Source organism: Scyliorhinus canicula, chromosome 8 (assembly GCF_902713615.1).
Source record: "Scyliorhinus canicula chromosome 8, sScyCan1.1, whole genome shotgun sequence".
NCBI classification, from domain to species: domain Eukaryota; kingdom Metazoa; phylum Chordata; class Chondrichthyes; order Carcharhiniformes; family Scyliorhinidae; genus Scyliorhinus; species Scyliorhinus canicula.
Genome location: NC_052153.1, coordinates 19,054,327 through 19,071,531, shown reverse-complemented (window position 1 = coordinate 19,071,531; position 17,205 = coordinate 19,054,327). Strand labels below are relative to the sequence as shown.

General features: G+C 42.1%; 1 protein-coding gene across 2 annotated transcripts in view; it reads left to right on the top strand.

The window, feature by feature from the left end:
* The window catches only part of dnah6 (dynein, axonemal, heavy chain 6), a 389,182-nt gene that overhangs the window by 77,027 nt on the left and 294,950 nt on the right, over nt 1-17,205 (top strand). For both annotated transcript variants that reach the window (XM_038804236.1, XM_038804238.1), the window contains 3 exons: nt 2,114-2,314; nt 6,663-6,783; nt 10,807-10,958. In XM_038804236.1, coding sequence (XP_038660164.1) covers nt 2,114-2,314; nt 6,663-6,783; nt 10,807-10,958 — 474 coding nt within the window. The remainder of the gene's footprint in view (nt 1-2,113; nt 2,315-6,662; nt 6,784-10,806; nt 10,959-17,205) is intronic.

The window sequence follows — 17,205 nt, the reverse complement described above, 5'->3', positions numbered from 1 at the left end:
TTAGAGATGGTCTTCTGGTGGTGGCATTCAGTCAGTACTACCAGGCAATAGGATTTACTCTGGAGAGGCACTTTAACTTTTATTATCGAGGAGTTTCATTCAAAGGAACAGCCTCAGGCCTGTTTAATTCTTACTTGTTTCCAACTCCACCAGAATGACCAACAGCCTTACTGACATGAAATTTTAAAACTGTTTTAAACATCTGAACCCTGCCTTCAGCTGGTGACTGGACTGGAATTTCTTGCAGTTCAGTCTGGCTGTTCAGAGTGTGATGTTTCCACCCTGGATCTTTAGAAGTAATCCATTAGACGAGAGAAAGATCAGTGCTGTGACCTCCAGTCTTCTGGCCCAAAACAATAGTAAAAAAGAAAACACAGTTACACAGAGAAAGAAAAATTCCGACCAATTGGTAGGGTCCATTCACAAGGCCAGGCAATTCAAAACAGCCTATTGGTCAACAGTCAAGTCCATCCAGATGTCTCAGCACTGATCTCTCTGAAATCTGCTGATCTGAAACATAAACACCTTCTTGCAACTTGCCTTGCCTTAGGGTCATAGGTCAACCCTCAGTTCACCAGCCCGCTCGAATTAAAGGTGAAGTCAACCTTAAAGGGCAAATTAAACAGCAAAATAACAGACATTAAAAGGGAAAAAACAAGAGACAATCTGGGATTAACAGAAGGATCCTGACAATAGGCTTGGAACATTTGTAATGAAACTCCAATTATGTCAACAAAATCTCTAAAGCTCACATTAAAGTTTTTGGATTTATTCAAATGGCTTGTTCCAAGCCTAATGGGGAAAGTGATGTCTGGACTAAAATTCATTGAATAGATTAAAACAAAGGGACAATTGACACAGTCATATCTGAATTTCAATTATTTTTAATGCAGGGAACACTTTATCAAGTAGATAATGGATCTGAAAACCTCTCCATTTTCATAGTACTTTTCAATGTAATGATCTTAAAAAAAAGGCCTATCAATCACTGTATTAGAAACATATCTAAACTACTATATTTAAAAAATAAATTTATGGTACCCAATTCATTTTTTCCAATTAAGGGGCAATTTAGTGTGTTCAATCCACCTACCCTGCACATCTTTGGGTTGTGGGGGCGAAACCCACGCAAACACGGGGAAATTGTGAAAACTCCACACAGACAATGACCCAGAGCCGGGATCGAACCTGGGACCTCGGCGCCGTGAGATTGCAGTGCTACCACTGCGCCACCATGCTGCCCCATATCTAAACTAGTATAATGAAATGCGAAGTCAGCAACATTTTTGAAAATGCTAGTCAAACGGATTCTGATTCCAGACTAGGTTTCCTCCACAGTTCACTATAACTTTGAGTCAGTATCTTCAAAATCCGACCTGACCCGATTCCATGAAAATTGCAGGGATCTGAAATGTCTATTTCTGTGAAGGAGTTGGCACCATTGGAACAGCTCCATGTGGGCTTGAGACCCGCCGCTGTTCAAAATTGCCGGTGGTGGGAATTTCAAAGAATTGTGGGGATCACTGGCTAGGCCAGAATTTGTTGCCCATCACTAATTGTTCTTTAGAAGGTGGCGATGAGCCGTCCTCTTGAACCATTGCAGTCCAGATAATGTAGGCACACCCACAGTGCTGTTAGGGAGTGAGCTTCAGGATTTTGACCCAGTGACAGTGAAGGGACAGTGGAAAATTTCCAAGTCGGTATGGTGTCTGGCTTGGAGGGGACTTTGCACACGATAGCATTCCCATACGTCCTCTGCCCTTGTGCTTCAACTGATAGAGGTCATGAACTTGGAAGATGAATGGGTTCCATCCATCGTTCTTAAAGCACACTTCAGGGTTTCAAAATCCAGTCCTGTATATAATTCCAAAATGAATGCATGTAATTCGTGAAGATTGACTCTGCAGCTGGTGAATTGCCAAAAGCAGTTCAAGTGTGTATAAGCAGCAAATGTCTATTGGATATTGGGATATTATGGAGGAGAAATTTACAAACATCTCAGAAAAGAAACCAACGTAACATTTCAGAAATAATCTGAAATTTATTATCGGATAACCTGGACTTTGACTCGAGTGAGGATGATTTAACACTTCTTTTTTGATTTCTTTGCCAGTCTGGGATTTCCGATTTTGTTCTACAAATGCAGGGAATTGTTCTCTCAGTAGCCAATCTTGTGTCGGATTCATACTTCAATGCCTTCACAAGTCCCCTTATCAATAAAAAAATTGAAGAGAAAACCTGTGGTGAAGGACCAAGCCTGGCAGCCATCCTTGAAGATGACATGTATTTGGTGGAAACCATCCAGAAAATATTGGTATGTTTACCTTAAACATTAAAAGATTTAGTAGTTAAACAGTGGAAATTAATTCCTAGAAACTCCACCTTTCGCGAAGCAAAATATAATTGAAAGCACAGTAATTAATTCTTATTGTTCTAACGCTTAAGGATTTGAATCCTTGATGCTATGTGTTTCAGTAATGTCCCATTGAATGCAGAGGGCTTTTACTGTACTGTACACCATGTTGGCTAATGAAGGGACACAATTTCATGCTTCCCACCAACTAATTGTGACAGCATTTGCTGAGAATTTGGAATAAGCTGTCCCTGTTGGGATGCATCTTGCTATTGGTTGGCAGAGACTAGAATTGTCAACATCAGTCAGTAACAGGGAAAGGGTTAATGTGCAAGGTAAGGACTTGTGGAGTTGGGCTAACATATTAGCAGGGATAAGATTTGGCTAAAAGATAGGAAACAAAGAGTAGGGATAAATGGGGCAGCTATTTAGAATGTATACTAATGACATTAAATAATGTATCTGAGTTTTCTGCCGATACAAAACTAGCTGAGGATGCAAGCTGTGAGTAGGACACAGAGAAGCACATTAGCACAGTGATTAGCACCATTGTTTCACAGCTCCAGGGTCCCAGGTTCGATTCCCGGCTTGTGTCACTGTCTGTGTGGAGTCTGCATATTCTCCCCGTGTTGACGTGGGTTTCCTCCGGGTGCTCTGGCTTTCTCCCACAAGTCCAGAAAGACATGTTGTTAGGTAATTTGGACTTTCTGAATTCTCTCTCTGTGTATCCAAATAGGCGCTGGAATGTGGCGACTAGGGACTTTTCACAGTAACTTCATTAAAATAAAAAATGAAAATGAAAACCGCTTATTGTCACAAATGAAGTCACTGTGAAAAGCCCCTAGCCGCCACATTCTGGCACCTGTTCAGGGAGGCTTGTATGGGAATTGAACCTGCGCTGCTGGCCTTGTTCTGCTTTACAAGCCAGCTCTTTAGCCCACTGTGCTAAATCAGCCCCTAATTGCAGTACTAATGTAAGCCTTCTTGTGATAATAAAGATTATTCTTCGAAGATTATTATTAGACGTTGGGTGGGTAACAATTTGGCAGATGTAGTATAACATGGGGAAGAGTGAGGTTTATTCATTTTGGTAGTAAGAGTGGGGAAGTGGAACAATTATATAAATGTTCTCAAATTTGTAAATGTTGATGTTTATAGGGACTTGGGTGTACCCGTACAAGGAACTCAAAATTAGCATGCAGGCACAGCAAGCAATTAGAGAGGCAATTGGCATGTTGGCTATTATTGCCAGGGGACTGGAGTGCAGGAATAAGGAAGTCTTGCTACAGTTGTACATGATTTTGGTGAGACCAAAGCTGGAATACTGTGTGCAATTTTGTCTTCCATTTGCAAAGAAGGATATGCTTGTATTGGAGGCAGCACAACAAAGATCATTAGTTTGGTCCCTGGGTTGAGTGGCTTGACTTATAAAGAGAAGCTGTATAAATTGGGTCTTTATTCTTTAGGATTTAAAAGAACAAGAGGTGATCTCATTGAAATGTATTCTGAAGGTACTTGACAGGGTAGGTGCTGAAAGGTTGTTTAACTTGGGGACACAGTCTCAGGATAAGAGGACAATCATTTAAAACTGAGATGAGGAGACATTACTTGGTTCAAAGGATTGCAAATTTCCTCTACCCCAGAGGGTTCTGGATGCTCCATCAATGAATAAAATTATTGGTTGTGATGTTTGGTCTCACAAGCAATTGAAGGATATAGGGAACAGGCAGTAAGATAGAGGTGGAACCGTGTTCAGAGGGAAAGGTGCAGGGGTTTAATGGTGTACTTCTGCTCCTCTTTCTAATGTTTTAATGTTCTCATGAAAATAAAACCTCCAAATGAATATAGGGTTGAAGGAAAATATTATTAACAAGCTATTTCATATAATTTCAAAACCATTCCATGAATATTATTCCTGGTACCAAAATGAAATCTATTTATGGAGTTTGATGTTCGTATGATCACACTTCAAAACTACCCATAAACAATTCCTCCTCCAGATATTTTATGTAAACATGATCACAATACCCTGTGGTTCATTTGCTACTCCAATGCTGTAAAAAACATTGAATTAAGTTGGCAGCTTTTTCATGTTACAATTTCCATGGAAGTGCCATCAACCAAATTAACCAAATGACTCCCAAATGAAGAGATAACCAACAAAATTTAACTTTTTGTAACTTTTGCTTGAACACAAATCAGAAGCGGTGAATTAACAGGCAAATGACAGTTCAAATAAGAAGGTAAATATTCTTTCAATCGTCAATGCAATAAATATACATCCTACATAACCACAAGCATTCCCCTTCAGCATGTTTGTCATGGCATAGCTACACAGTTCCACAATATACTCTTATTTATTTATGCAGGGGAGGTCAGGAGTGCAAGGAGACAGCAGCTGTTACCCCCCCCCTTGGGTACTGTAGCTTTCCAGTGTTCCTTTTCAACCAACCAATCAATAACTCCCCTGATCATGGGTAGACCACTTCTGGGAAAACATCCACATCTTCGCATTGAAAATCCCTATCCTCGTTCATGGCTGGGTATCTTTCGGTTCGGCTGAAAGTGAGTGGTGTTTTGGCTGGAGCGCCAAGTTCTCTGTTCTTACTTGCAATGGGGTGGACACAGACGAGATTGGAGAATCTCGCCCTTAGTGTCTCCGAGCCATTCATACTGCTTTCCATGTTTTATACTTTTTTAGCCAGCTTGTACAGTTTCTCCGAGAGCTCCTGCCTCTTTTTCTGCTAAACAGAAAAACTGACCTCTTCCTGAGAGTGGTCAGCTTCTTCTCCCTACAAGAATTCAATGTTCCTCTTTGTATCTCCTTCTATCTTATCTTTATCTCTGCATCTGTACGCTGATCATATTCACCCGCCAGCTCATTTCTCTGCAGCTCTTCTTTCTATCTGCAGATCTCCTTTGTGTCGGACAGTTTATTAACCTCCTTCCTATTGATACTTCTTCCAGCCAAGAGTCAGAAGGTCACATTGGTCTTATTTCTTATTATCCATGAAAATTACATTGATCCCTTTACAATTGATACAAACTCTTAGAAGTCCTTTTCAAACATTTGTAAAAACAATTACAGATTCCATAGACCTAACAGAGGCATTTCTAATTTTCTTTATTGTACTGCTTCCAGGTCAAAGATTGTCACAACAGTCTCCCCTTTATGTAATCGTGTAAGCAGAAACCGCTCCCAGTCCCATTGGAATTACTAGCGAATAAATCAATTAGACAATGCGTAATATCATTACACTATCTGAACACACACGCATATTTTTGGATTGGCTTGGTATTTACAAACAAAAATAATTGAAAAGGTGACCAAGTAAGCTATAAGCTGCTGTTTCTGTGGTTCAGTGCACCTGACTGGTGGGAGTTTAGCAGGTTTGAGTTGAAGCTATTTTATATTAGAGTTAGGATGTCCAAAGCGGTGACCTGCGATCTAGAAGTACTCTTTTGTTCAATTTCCTTTGACGGTGTGCTAACAATGCCACTGAGCCCATTAGGGAGTCAGCAGGTGGATGTCCTTTCTTGGGACATTGGATGCTTGCTTGACTTTCCTTTGATATGTGAGATTCAGAATCACCTGTAGAGTTCATTGTCTTTATCTCGTTGCATACCTTCAGAAGTGAGAATATAATACTGCTGTCCCAGTGGCAAATGAGCAATATAAAAGACTGTTACACTCAAGAATCTGACTTATGATCAAAATGTTACAGCAAACAATCCCAAAGACTAAAATTCTGAACCAATAAACCAGTTATGTGCATCAATATATTTGAATAAGCAGCTGAACATGATTGACGAAATAGCAGTTGTATATTTTTAAAGCATAATTTAATGCACCTGCTGTTTCTTGTTAGACAGCGAGAGAACTAAAAAAAATATGGATTTGACTTGCTTGGCCTCTTCCGCCCTGGCTCCCTTTCCTCACACATTGGGGTTTTGCCTTGTGAGGAAACAATCACTGCTCCCACTTCAGTTCTCAGGTTAAAATCATGGAATGGGTCCGGATGATAACATTTGTGCATTTAAAGAGGACCCCATTGGCTTGGGATGGATGTCCCTGCTGCCTGCAATTCAAAATTATGTCCAGCAAATCAGGCGAGGAAGAAGTGGTTAAGCCCCAACCGCCTGCATTCTTGCGAGCGCTGAGAGTTAAACTCAAGGCCAATTATACAACCAGCGTTTGCTGCTTTTACTGATGACAAATAATTGTGATTTTTTTAAATTTAAGGACCCCCCACTTCCATTTTACTGTGACTTGATTCTAAATATTTCTCCGATGATTTTCCTTTTTTAGGATTCTCTTGAGTCAGGATTTCATGCAGCAATTACATTTGCAGAAATGTTTGAAATGTTTCGGGAAAATTTTCTGGAAAATGAAGGCCTGGATTTGGTTGCTCTCAAGAAACAGGAACATGGTATGATTGTCAATGCGCAAATATTCAGGAAAATTTTGGTATAAAACTAACTTGATCTGGTTTTGTTTAACATTGTTCTAGCGCAACTGCATAAAAGTAACCACTCATCAATGCCTTGGGAATATATCTGTGTGAATTTCTTCACTTTAACTGGACAGACTTCTATTAACATATAGAATGTGGATCAGTGCTTGAGAAAGGAGTAAGATTTTCTGTCGAGCTATCAAACAAGCTATTCAATGTGCTATTATTGTTTTCCTTCGTGGCACTGTGTGCCGACATAAAGGCAGCATTTTAATTGAGTATGACACCAATGAGCCTAACACATTTCAGACCCAATGAGAACCAGGGGCATTTCTCTCCACAGGCTGGAGGTAGACCTAAGGCAAAGGAATGTATTTGTGGTTGTTGAGGCCAATTACCTCAGCCCTGGGACATAAGACTGAATTTTTTCAGTCCCTTGAAGACTGACTGGGAAGTGGGAGGCTGGTAGCAGAAGGTGTTGGGAGGGACACCATGGCATCATATTACCAGTGGTTGAAGCTCAGTGGTCAACTGAGCCAATTAAGGATCAGCTCCTGCCCTGACTGCACTTTAGCAGCATTGGGAGAGGCACTATCATGGCGGGGAGATTGCTAAATTGCAGGAGTTCCCAGACAACATTCCAGGCTTAGGCTGCTAAATAGCAAGCAACACTTGTGTCATTAAGTACCAGAAAATTACCATGTCCAATAAGAGAGCATCTAAGCACCTCCCCAACTTATTGATTGGCCAGCAGCTGTTGGAGGCAGGAATTCCTTCCAGCTTAGAGGCCACAATCTTAAAGTTTGAGCAAACTCATCAGGGGTAATAATGCCTGGAAGCACTTATTCACATAAAGGGTAGTGGCAATCTGGAACACTTATAAAGGCCCTTTCTGTCATTTCCCTTATTTCCCCTTTCTTTATTTTTGCTGTTATCATTTTGAACCATGGATGCCTACTGGACATGTCGAGCAGGGGAAGTGAGGAATTCAAAAGTTATAAAACGTAACACTCTTAGCTTTCGGACAACAGAACTCAGACGTTTCGGCACCCGAGAGATCAGGTGGATCTCGGTTCGATTGTATGGCTGGTGGCCAATCAGTTGGCCAAAGGCCTTATTCTGCCCGGTAACAGGCGGTGATTGAATCCTGCTCATGTGGGATGATTTTTCAGAGAACCAAGGAACGACAGTTGAGTCCTGCACACACAGAGGAAAGGAGCTGTGTGAGTCTCTTTCTCCAGAAAAGCTGTATAGTTGCTGTATTTCTGAAGCTGCAGAGACTTGAAATAATCTGCAGTGAAAATCATGACAGTGAATTGGACTTGCCAAAAAAGTAACTTGTTACAGCCTCTTGCAGTAAACCCATTGCCATCCACTTTAAGTACAAATATTTCCCAGAGGATGCCTGCCTTGAAGGAAAATATGCATAATAGCATGGCATCATCTATTCAGGATGAGGACAGCAGTTGCTGTGAAATGACACCGAGCAAATGGCTGATCAATCCCACAACCTTGTGGGTATTTTCTAGGAATTATTTATTAATTTCAATTGTGTTGTGACTCTGGGTCAAGTGGGCTGGAGTTGACCACGAACTAGCCCAGAAGGTTGTTACACTCTGCCCAAAAACTACGTAGGGGTCAATTTAAAATTTCAAAACTGAAATTGGTGGATATTTGTTAGTCAAGGGTGCTGAAGGTTACATAATCAAGGCAGGCAGCTGGAGTTAAGATACAGATCAATCATGATCTAACTGAATAGAAGAACAGACTCCAGGGGATGAATGGGCTGCTTCATAACTGTGGAGGCGGAAATCAGACCTAATTGCTACATTTGTACAGATTTGTGGATGACATGTTAGAGGGTAATTTATGAAATGTTGTAAACGTCTATACTTGTGGCATGCAGAATATTCTTCAACCAGATCTGGAAAATGCCTCAGAGCATAGGTCACGTGCAGGCTTTTTAACTCTTAAACCACCAAATTGCTCTGCTCATCCACAGTTCCTAGCTTCTTCCCATTTAAAAAATGGTCTGGTCTGCCTTCCATAGGACCACTATAGACTTCCCCACATTGAACTCCATCTGTCAGAATTTTGACAACTCATCTAATTTATCAATGATCCATGCAACTTTGCTAAGTCTACACTATTCCCTGAGGTATCTAACTTAGATTTGTCAACAAACTTAGATGTAATGCTCTTTCCTCATCCAAGGCATTTATAAGTGTAGTGAAAAGCTGTGGGCCCATTACAGAGCTCTCCAAACACACATAGCCATGTCCTGATAATTTTGAGCATGTACCTTCTAAGTGTACCCTCTGTCCCTTACATGTTGTAACCCAGTTTCCTATCCACAAAATAGAATGCCTCCAATTCCATGCACTCTCATTTCTGATAACAATCCCTGACAGGAATCTCATCGAGTGCATTCTGGAAGTCAACTCAAATAACGTCTACAGACAATCCCTTATCTACCAAGTTAATTACCTTTTCGAAGACATGAGTTACCCTTTACAAATGCACGCTGCCTCTCTCTCATCTGGTCATATTCATCCAAATGAGCAAACACTCTGGCCATAAGAATGAGCTTCATAGCTTCCCTACAACTGACATTTGACTAATGAGCCTATATTTCCCTAGTTTGTATCTATTATTCTATTAAAATAATTGACATATTAACATTTGTAGTTTTCCAACCCAGAGGTTTTGGAAGACCATGCAGAATGTAGCAACAATTTTGTCACCCCTCCTTTTATTACTTTGGGATAGAAAGCATTGGTCCTGAAGATTTGTCTTTCTTTTAGAATATTGGTTTCTCCATCATCATGTTCCTACTTCTGTTGAATGTAGTTAGGTCCTCCACTTGATTTATTTATAGTTTTCCTTCTTTCTCTGCCATTTTGTCCTCTAGTGTGAAGATTGATATGAGGTGGGTCTTTACTTTTCTGGTTCTCAGGTTGTAAATTCTCTGTGAGCAATGTAAATTGGACAGTGTTTTCCGAATGATCCCTGTCTGGTTCATTTTATCATGCCTGCACAAATTTTAATATTTTATTCTTTCATATTTCAGAGAATAATATTGTACAGAAGGAGGGCATTCCACCCATAACACCAGTGCCAGCTCTTTGAAAGAGCCCATATAGATAATTTTGTTCCTCGACTCTTTATCCAAAGCTCTGCAATTTTTTTCCTCCTCAAGTATTTATCTAATTCCCGTTTGAAGGCCGCTTTGAATTTACTTGTAGCGCCCTTTAAGGCAATGTTCCAGCTCATTATAATCCACTGAGTAAAAACATTTCACTTCATGTCTCTTTTGGTTCTTGCACTGATTGCCTTAAATATGTGTCATCTAGTCACCAACCCTCCTACCAGCAGAAACAGTTTCTTCTTATGTGCTGTACAAAACTCCTCAATGTCTTGAACACTTTCATTAAATCTTTCCTTCATCTTCACTGCTCTGAAGAGAAAAATTCCAGCTACCCATATCATTGCACAAAACTGGAAATTCTCAGCCAGCTACAATCCTCTGCACATACTAAAAACCATAGAATTTCAACAGTGCAGAAGGAGGCCATTGGGCCCATCGAGTCTGCACTAACCCTCTGAAAGAGCACCCTTCCTAGGCCTATACCCCCACCCTAACCTGCACATCTTTGGTCACTGTGGGGAAATTTAGCATGGCCAATCCTCCTAACCCGCACCTCTTTAGACTGTGGGAGGAAACGGGAGCAGCCGGAGGAAACCCACGCTGACATGGAAAGAAAGTACAAACTCCACACAGACTAAGGCTGTGATATTGATCATTTTACTACCCTTCCATTTATTGCTGGTACTTTAATCTGCCGACTGAACACGCAGTTAATATCTGGAAATATGGAAATATTGCCTTAATTTAAAATTGTATTTTTTTAAAAGCAAGAATATTAGCATTAATACTTCAACTGTAAAATATGTTGGTAAGTGCCAAAACGTTAAATCTGGTGTTTACTTTTAATGCAGATATTTATTTCTTTGTGAATTGGCTGGAGAAATATCACAAACAACACGCTGACACAGTCAGTATTAAGCAGACTAAAAACTTAGGACTACTGCTGATCGATAATACAGCTCTCAAGAAGTTGCTAATACCTTCACCTCTGCGCTGTCTGGAGGTAAACATTGTTCATTTGTCAATTATCCTTTTCCATGTCCGTTATACATAACTTCTAGAACAAAAAGATTTAGGTTGTGGTGTACTTATGCTCTGAAACTAGTAGCAGCTCGGTATCTAAATTGTGAAGTGAAAAGAATTCCTTAATCAAAGTGTAGGGTGGACAAATCACTCCACAACTTTGTGTTTTTAGTTAATTTTCTCCCTTTTGCTTTCCATGTTTACTTTGGGGCAACAGCTGGCGCCTGCTCAATGCAATTACTGAAAATATATTTCAATTTTTAAAATGCTTTCTCTCAACTTGGAATGGAAACTGCGCATGTAAATCTGTCATATGGTGGCATTGCAATATAATTACAGCATGCCAAGTTTACATGGACAGTTCATGTACAAATTTCAGCATGTTAGAAATTCTGGAGAGAGAAGCTTGGAGTAGTCACTGTCAGGAATGAGAGTTATTGATGTAAAATCTTTTTGCTTGAGAAGAAATTACAACAGATACCATGTGTGGACACATGAAATATGATGGAAACCTCACTGCAAATACTGACCTCAGTGGCTGCCGGGTCAACACTTGATTTTTTTTCAACTTTATGTTACACTGGTCCAGTTTTAATATCCTCAGCTCCAGATTTTGTTCATGAAAAATGAAATGAAAATGGCTTATTGTTACAAGTTGGCTTCAAATGAAGTTACTGTGAAAAGCCCCGAGTCGCCACATTCCGACACCTGTTCGGGGAGGCTGGTGCGGGAATTGAACCGTGCTGCTGGCCTGCCTTGGTCTGCTTTAAAAACCAGCGATTTAGACCAGTGTGCTAAACATTCATTTCCATTAACTCAACATACTAGAGATCACAGCCAGAATGGTAGAGATCTATTACCTTCATTCTTTAAAATGGCAGGTGAATGGTGGAAGATATAGGGGGGTTGGCAGGGGCAGCATGGTAGCATGGTGGTTAGCATAAATGCTTCACAGCTCCAGGGTCCCAGGTTCGATTCCCGGCTGGGTCACTGTCTGTGTGGAGTCTGCACATCCTCCCCATGTGTGCGTGGGTTTCCTCCGGGTGCGCCGGTTTCCTCCCACAGTCCAAAGATGTGCGGGTTAGGTGGATTGGCCATGCTAAATTGACCGTAGTGTCCTTAAAAATAAGGTTAAGGGAGAGGGGTTGTTGGGTTACGGGTATAGGGTGGATACGTGGGTTTGAGTAGGGTGATCATTGCTCGGCACAACATTGAGGGCCGAAGGGCCTGTTCTGTGCTGTACTGTTCTAAATGCTTGTCTAATTGCACCTGGGGATAAGGTAAAAGAACAATCTTTGTCACTCCAGCAAGGGACCTTGAGGATTTAGAACATTGAACATAGAAAAATACAGCACAGAACAGGCACTTCGTCCCACGATGTTGTGCCAAACTTTTGTTCTAGATTAAGAACAAATTAATCTACACCTCAACATTCTACCGTAATCCATGTACCAATCCAATTGCTGCTTGAAGGTCCCTAATATTTCCGACTCAACAACTTGCACAGGCAATGCATTCCATGGCCCCACTACTCTCTGGGTAAAGAACCTACTTCTGACATCCCCCCTATATCTTCCACCATTCACCTTAAATTTATGTCCCCTTGTAATGGTTTGTTCCACCCGGGGAAAAAGTCTCCGACTGTCTACTCTATCTATTTCCCTGATCATCTTATAAACCTCTATCAAGTCACCGGTCATCCTTCTCTGTTCTAATGAGAAAAGGCCTCGCATCTCAATCTTTCCTCCTAAGACCTACTCTCCATTCCAGGCAACATCCTGGTAAATCTCCTTTGCACCTTTTCCAAAGCTTCCACATCCTTCCTAAAATGAGGTGACCAGAACTGCACACAGTACTCCAAATGTGACCTTACCAAGGTTTTATACAGCTGCATCATCACCTCACTGCTCTTAAATTCAATCCCTCTGCTAATGAACGCTAGCACACCATAGGCCTTCTTCACAGCTCTATCCACCTGAGTGGCAACTTTCAAATACCTATGAATATAGACCCCAAGATCTCTCTGCTCCTCCACATTGCCAAGAACCCTACCGTTAACCCTGTATTCCGCATTCATATTTGTCCTTCCAAAGTGGACAACCTCACACTTGTCAGGGTTAAACTCCACCTGCCAATTCTCTGGCCAGCTATGTATCCTATCTATGTCTCTTTGCAGCCGACAACAGCCCTCCTCACTATCCACAACTCCATCAATCTTTGTATCGTCTGCAAATCTACTGACGCACCCTTCAACTCCCTCATCCAAGTCATTGATGAAAATCACAAACAGCAGAGGATCCAGAACAGATCCCTGCGCTACGCCACTGGTAACTGGGTTCCAGGCTGAATATTTGTCATCCACCACCACCCTCTGACTTCTATCGGTTAGCCAGCTTGTCATCCAACTGGCCAAATTTCCCACTATCCCATGCCTCCTTACTTTCTGCACAAGCCTACCATGGGGAACCTTGTCAAATGCCTTACTAAAATCCATGTACACTACATCCACTGCTTTACCTTCATCCACGTGCTTGGTCTCCTCCTCAAAGAATTCAATAAGACTTGTGAGGCAAGACCTACCCCTCACAACTCCGTGCAGACTATCCCTAATCAAGCAGTGTCTTTACAGATGCTCAGAAATCCTGTCCCTCAGTACCCTTTAATTACTTTGCCGACCACCAAAGTAAGACTAACTGGCCTGTAATTCCCAGGGTTATCCCTATTCCTTTTTTTGAACAGGGGCACGACATTCGCCACTCTCCAATCCCCTGGTACCACCCCTGTTGACAGTGAGGACGAAAAGATCATTGCCAACGGCTCTGCAATTTCATCTCTTGCTTCCCATAGAATCCTTGGATATATCCCGTCAGGCCCGGGGGACTTGTCTATCCTCAAGGTTTTCAAAGTGCCGAACACGTCATCCTTACCAACAAGTATCTCCTCGAGCCTACTAGTCTGTTTGACACTGTCCTCTCCAACAATATGGCCCCTCTCATTCGTAAATAGTGAAGAAAAGTACTCGTTCAAGTCCTCTCCTATCTTTTCAGACTCAATACACAATCTCCCGCTACTGTCCTTGATCAGACCTACCCTCGCTCTAGTCATTCTCATATTTCTCACATATGTGTAAAAGGCCTTGGGGTTTTCCTTGATCCTACCCGCCAATGATTTTTCATGCCCTCTCTTAGCTCTCCTAACCCCTTTCTTCAGTTCCCTCCTGGCTGTCTTGTATCCCTCCAGCGCCCTGTCTGAACCTTGTTTCCTCAGCCTTACGTACGTTTCCTTCTTCCTCTTAACAAGACATTCAACCTCTCTTGTCAACCATGGTTCCTTCATTTGACCATCTCTTCCCTGCCTGACAGGGACATACATATCAAGGACACGTAGTATTTGTTCCTTGAACAAGTTCCACATTTCACTTGTGTCCTTTCCTGACAGCCTATGTTCCCAACTTATGCACTTCAGTTCTTGTCTGACAGCATCGTATTTACTCTTCCCCCAATTGTAAACCTTGCCCTGTTGCACGAACCTATCCCTCTCCATTACTAAAGTGAAAGTCACAGAATTGTCGTCACTATCTCCAAAATGCTCCCCCACTAACAAATCTATCACTTGCCCTGGTTCATTACCAAGTACCAAATCCAATATGGCTTCCCCTCTAGTCGGACAATCTACATACTGTATTAGAAAAGCTTCCTGGGCACACTGCTGCTTCAGGTACTATTTCAGCAGTTTTGTGCTGATGTTGGGGGAATGATTTGCCAGGCGCATTGCATCCGACGCACATCCTGCAATGCTGGGAGAATAGCGGGCGAGCCCCTAAATGCGTGTCGGGCCATGGCCTTGGCTCTCTGCCAGTCCCAACCTGGCACTGATAAGATGGCTCTCAAGGATTCTGGGACAGTGCCAGGCTGGTACTGCCAAGAGAATGAAGCGTGCCAGGGAATGTGGCCTGAAAGGGGACGAGGCCTGAAAGGAGGTGGAGCATGAAGGGGGTGGAGTATTGGTGACCCCATATTGGGATGTCGCTCTCCTGTGGGTGGGGCACTGGTACTGGCAGGGGGAGGAGGGGGTGATGCTGGCGAGGGGAGAGGTCTGAAGGGAAACCCAATGGGGAGGGCCTTAATGCACCAATGCCAACGATCCTTTGCGGAGTGGGGGGGGGGGGGGGAGGGGGGTTGAAGGGGTTGATGCCACCGAGGATGGTGGGAGGGGCGGGCAGGACACTGAAGCCCTGATGCTGGTGATGTTGTGGGGGTGGAGGGGGGGTTCTTTCCTGTCACTTTGAGATTGGGGAACCCTTCACAAATGTACTTAGGTCCCACTTCTTTCAGGCCTCTCAGTGCCGGTGCAAAACTCCACACCCCTCCACAAAAACATCTAATTGTTGGTGGATTGCGATCTTGTTTGGGATCCAACCACCCGGCGCGAACCACACCTCGTTTCCTGCCGGAGCCTAAAATTAGAAATTCTTTGTGAGAATTCTGCCCACGATTTTCTAATCACAAAATAGAGTCCTCAGCACAAAACATAACCCAAACACAATGTCAATTAATATAGTTTTTCTCACAGATGTATATATTTATAATGGAAAAGGTTGACTGGCAATGTGCACTGTTCAGTTTGGCAGGTGATGATCAACATAATACTAACCTTTTCGAAGGAATGTGCAAGTAATTTGTTCACACCCAGGGCCCTTCTAAATATCTTTTGCATGACCATTTCACGGGAAGTAACTTAAATAGGATGACTTGTGTGTGGCCTGTGTGGGAAGTTTCAGGTGCTTAAAGGAAACATTGGTAGTGCTTACTTGTGAAGTTGAGTCCAAATATACCGTACTTTTGATAAAATTAGATGAGAAGGCAGGGGATAATTGGAGCAGTGCACGTAGATATGATTCAGTTCCTGGTACAAAAGCATCTATTCATTCTTATTTTTATATTCCCATGATCAGTCTTCTATGTCTTCCTCAAAATGAAACCTGCTTTTGTAAACTTGCACACTTTTAGAATCATAAAATGTTTACAGCACAGAATGAGGCCATCAGCTCATCTTGTACATGCCCTCTCTCTGGAAGAACAATTCATCTCGTCCCATTGTCTCACTCTTTCCCCATAGCCCTGAAAATGATTTTGCTTCAGATAGTAATCCAATTCGCCTTTGAAAATCACAGTTGAATCTGTCACAACTATACTCTCAGGCAGTATATTCCAGATCCCAACCACTCGCTACTTAAAGAAATTCTTCCTCATGTTCCTGTTTTTTTTCCTCCATTCTCCTTAAGCAGATGTCTTCAAATTCTCATCCCTTTTGCCAATGGGAACAATTTCTCGCTATCCACTCTGCCTAGACCACTCATGTTTTTTGAATACCCCTATCAAATCCCCTCTTCTCTTAGTAGAACAACTCCAGCTTTTCCAATCTATCCACAGGATCGAAGTCCCTCATTCCTTGAACTATCCTCGTCAATTGTTTCTGCAGCCTCTCAAAAACTTTCACATCCTCCCTAAAATGTGTTGTGCAGAATTGGAAATGATACACCAGCTGAGGCCCAACCAATTTTTATAAGGATTCATCATCATTTTATGGGCTCTTGCACTCTCTGCCAATATTTGTGAAGCCTAGGATCTCTTATGCCTTTTTAGCCACCTTCTCAACTTGCCTTCAATGATTTTTGCTCATGTACTCCCGGTCTATCTGTTCTTCTACCTCCTTTAGTGTTGTAGTCTTTATTTTACATTTCATCTTCTAATTCCTACTCAATGTATCATTTCACACATCTCTGCATTTAATTTCGTCTGCTGTGTGTCTGCCTATTCCACCAGCCTATCCGTGGCCTCTTCAAGTCTATCACTTTCCTCCTTACAAATCATGTCAGTACCATGCCCTGTACATCCAAGTCTAGGACCCAAATCACCTGATCATGATCAAAACCCCTATTTTTCATCCCAATCAGACAAAAAAATACCCACTTACCTTCCTCAGATTTTTTGGCCAATCTTCCCATGGCAGATCCAGCACAGGAAACTTTGGAGGAAATAGTAGAGAGAATCCATGTATTAGCCATGCCCCCTTTTTTATGGTACCAGCTGCTGTGTTCTAGTAAGTAGAGTTCAAATGTGCCAAAGCTTTTTTGAAGAGGAATGGAGAGAAGGTAAGTGTGTACGGGGGATAAGGTGGGCGAGAGGTTAGGGTGGGTAGATGGCTTTATGGGGAGAGTCAATGAC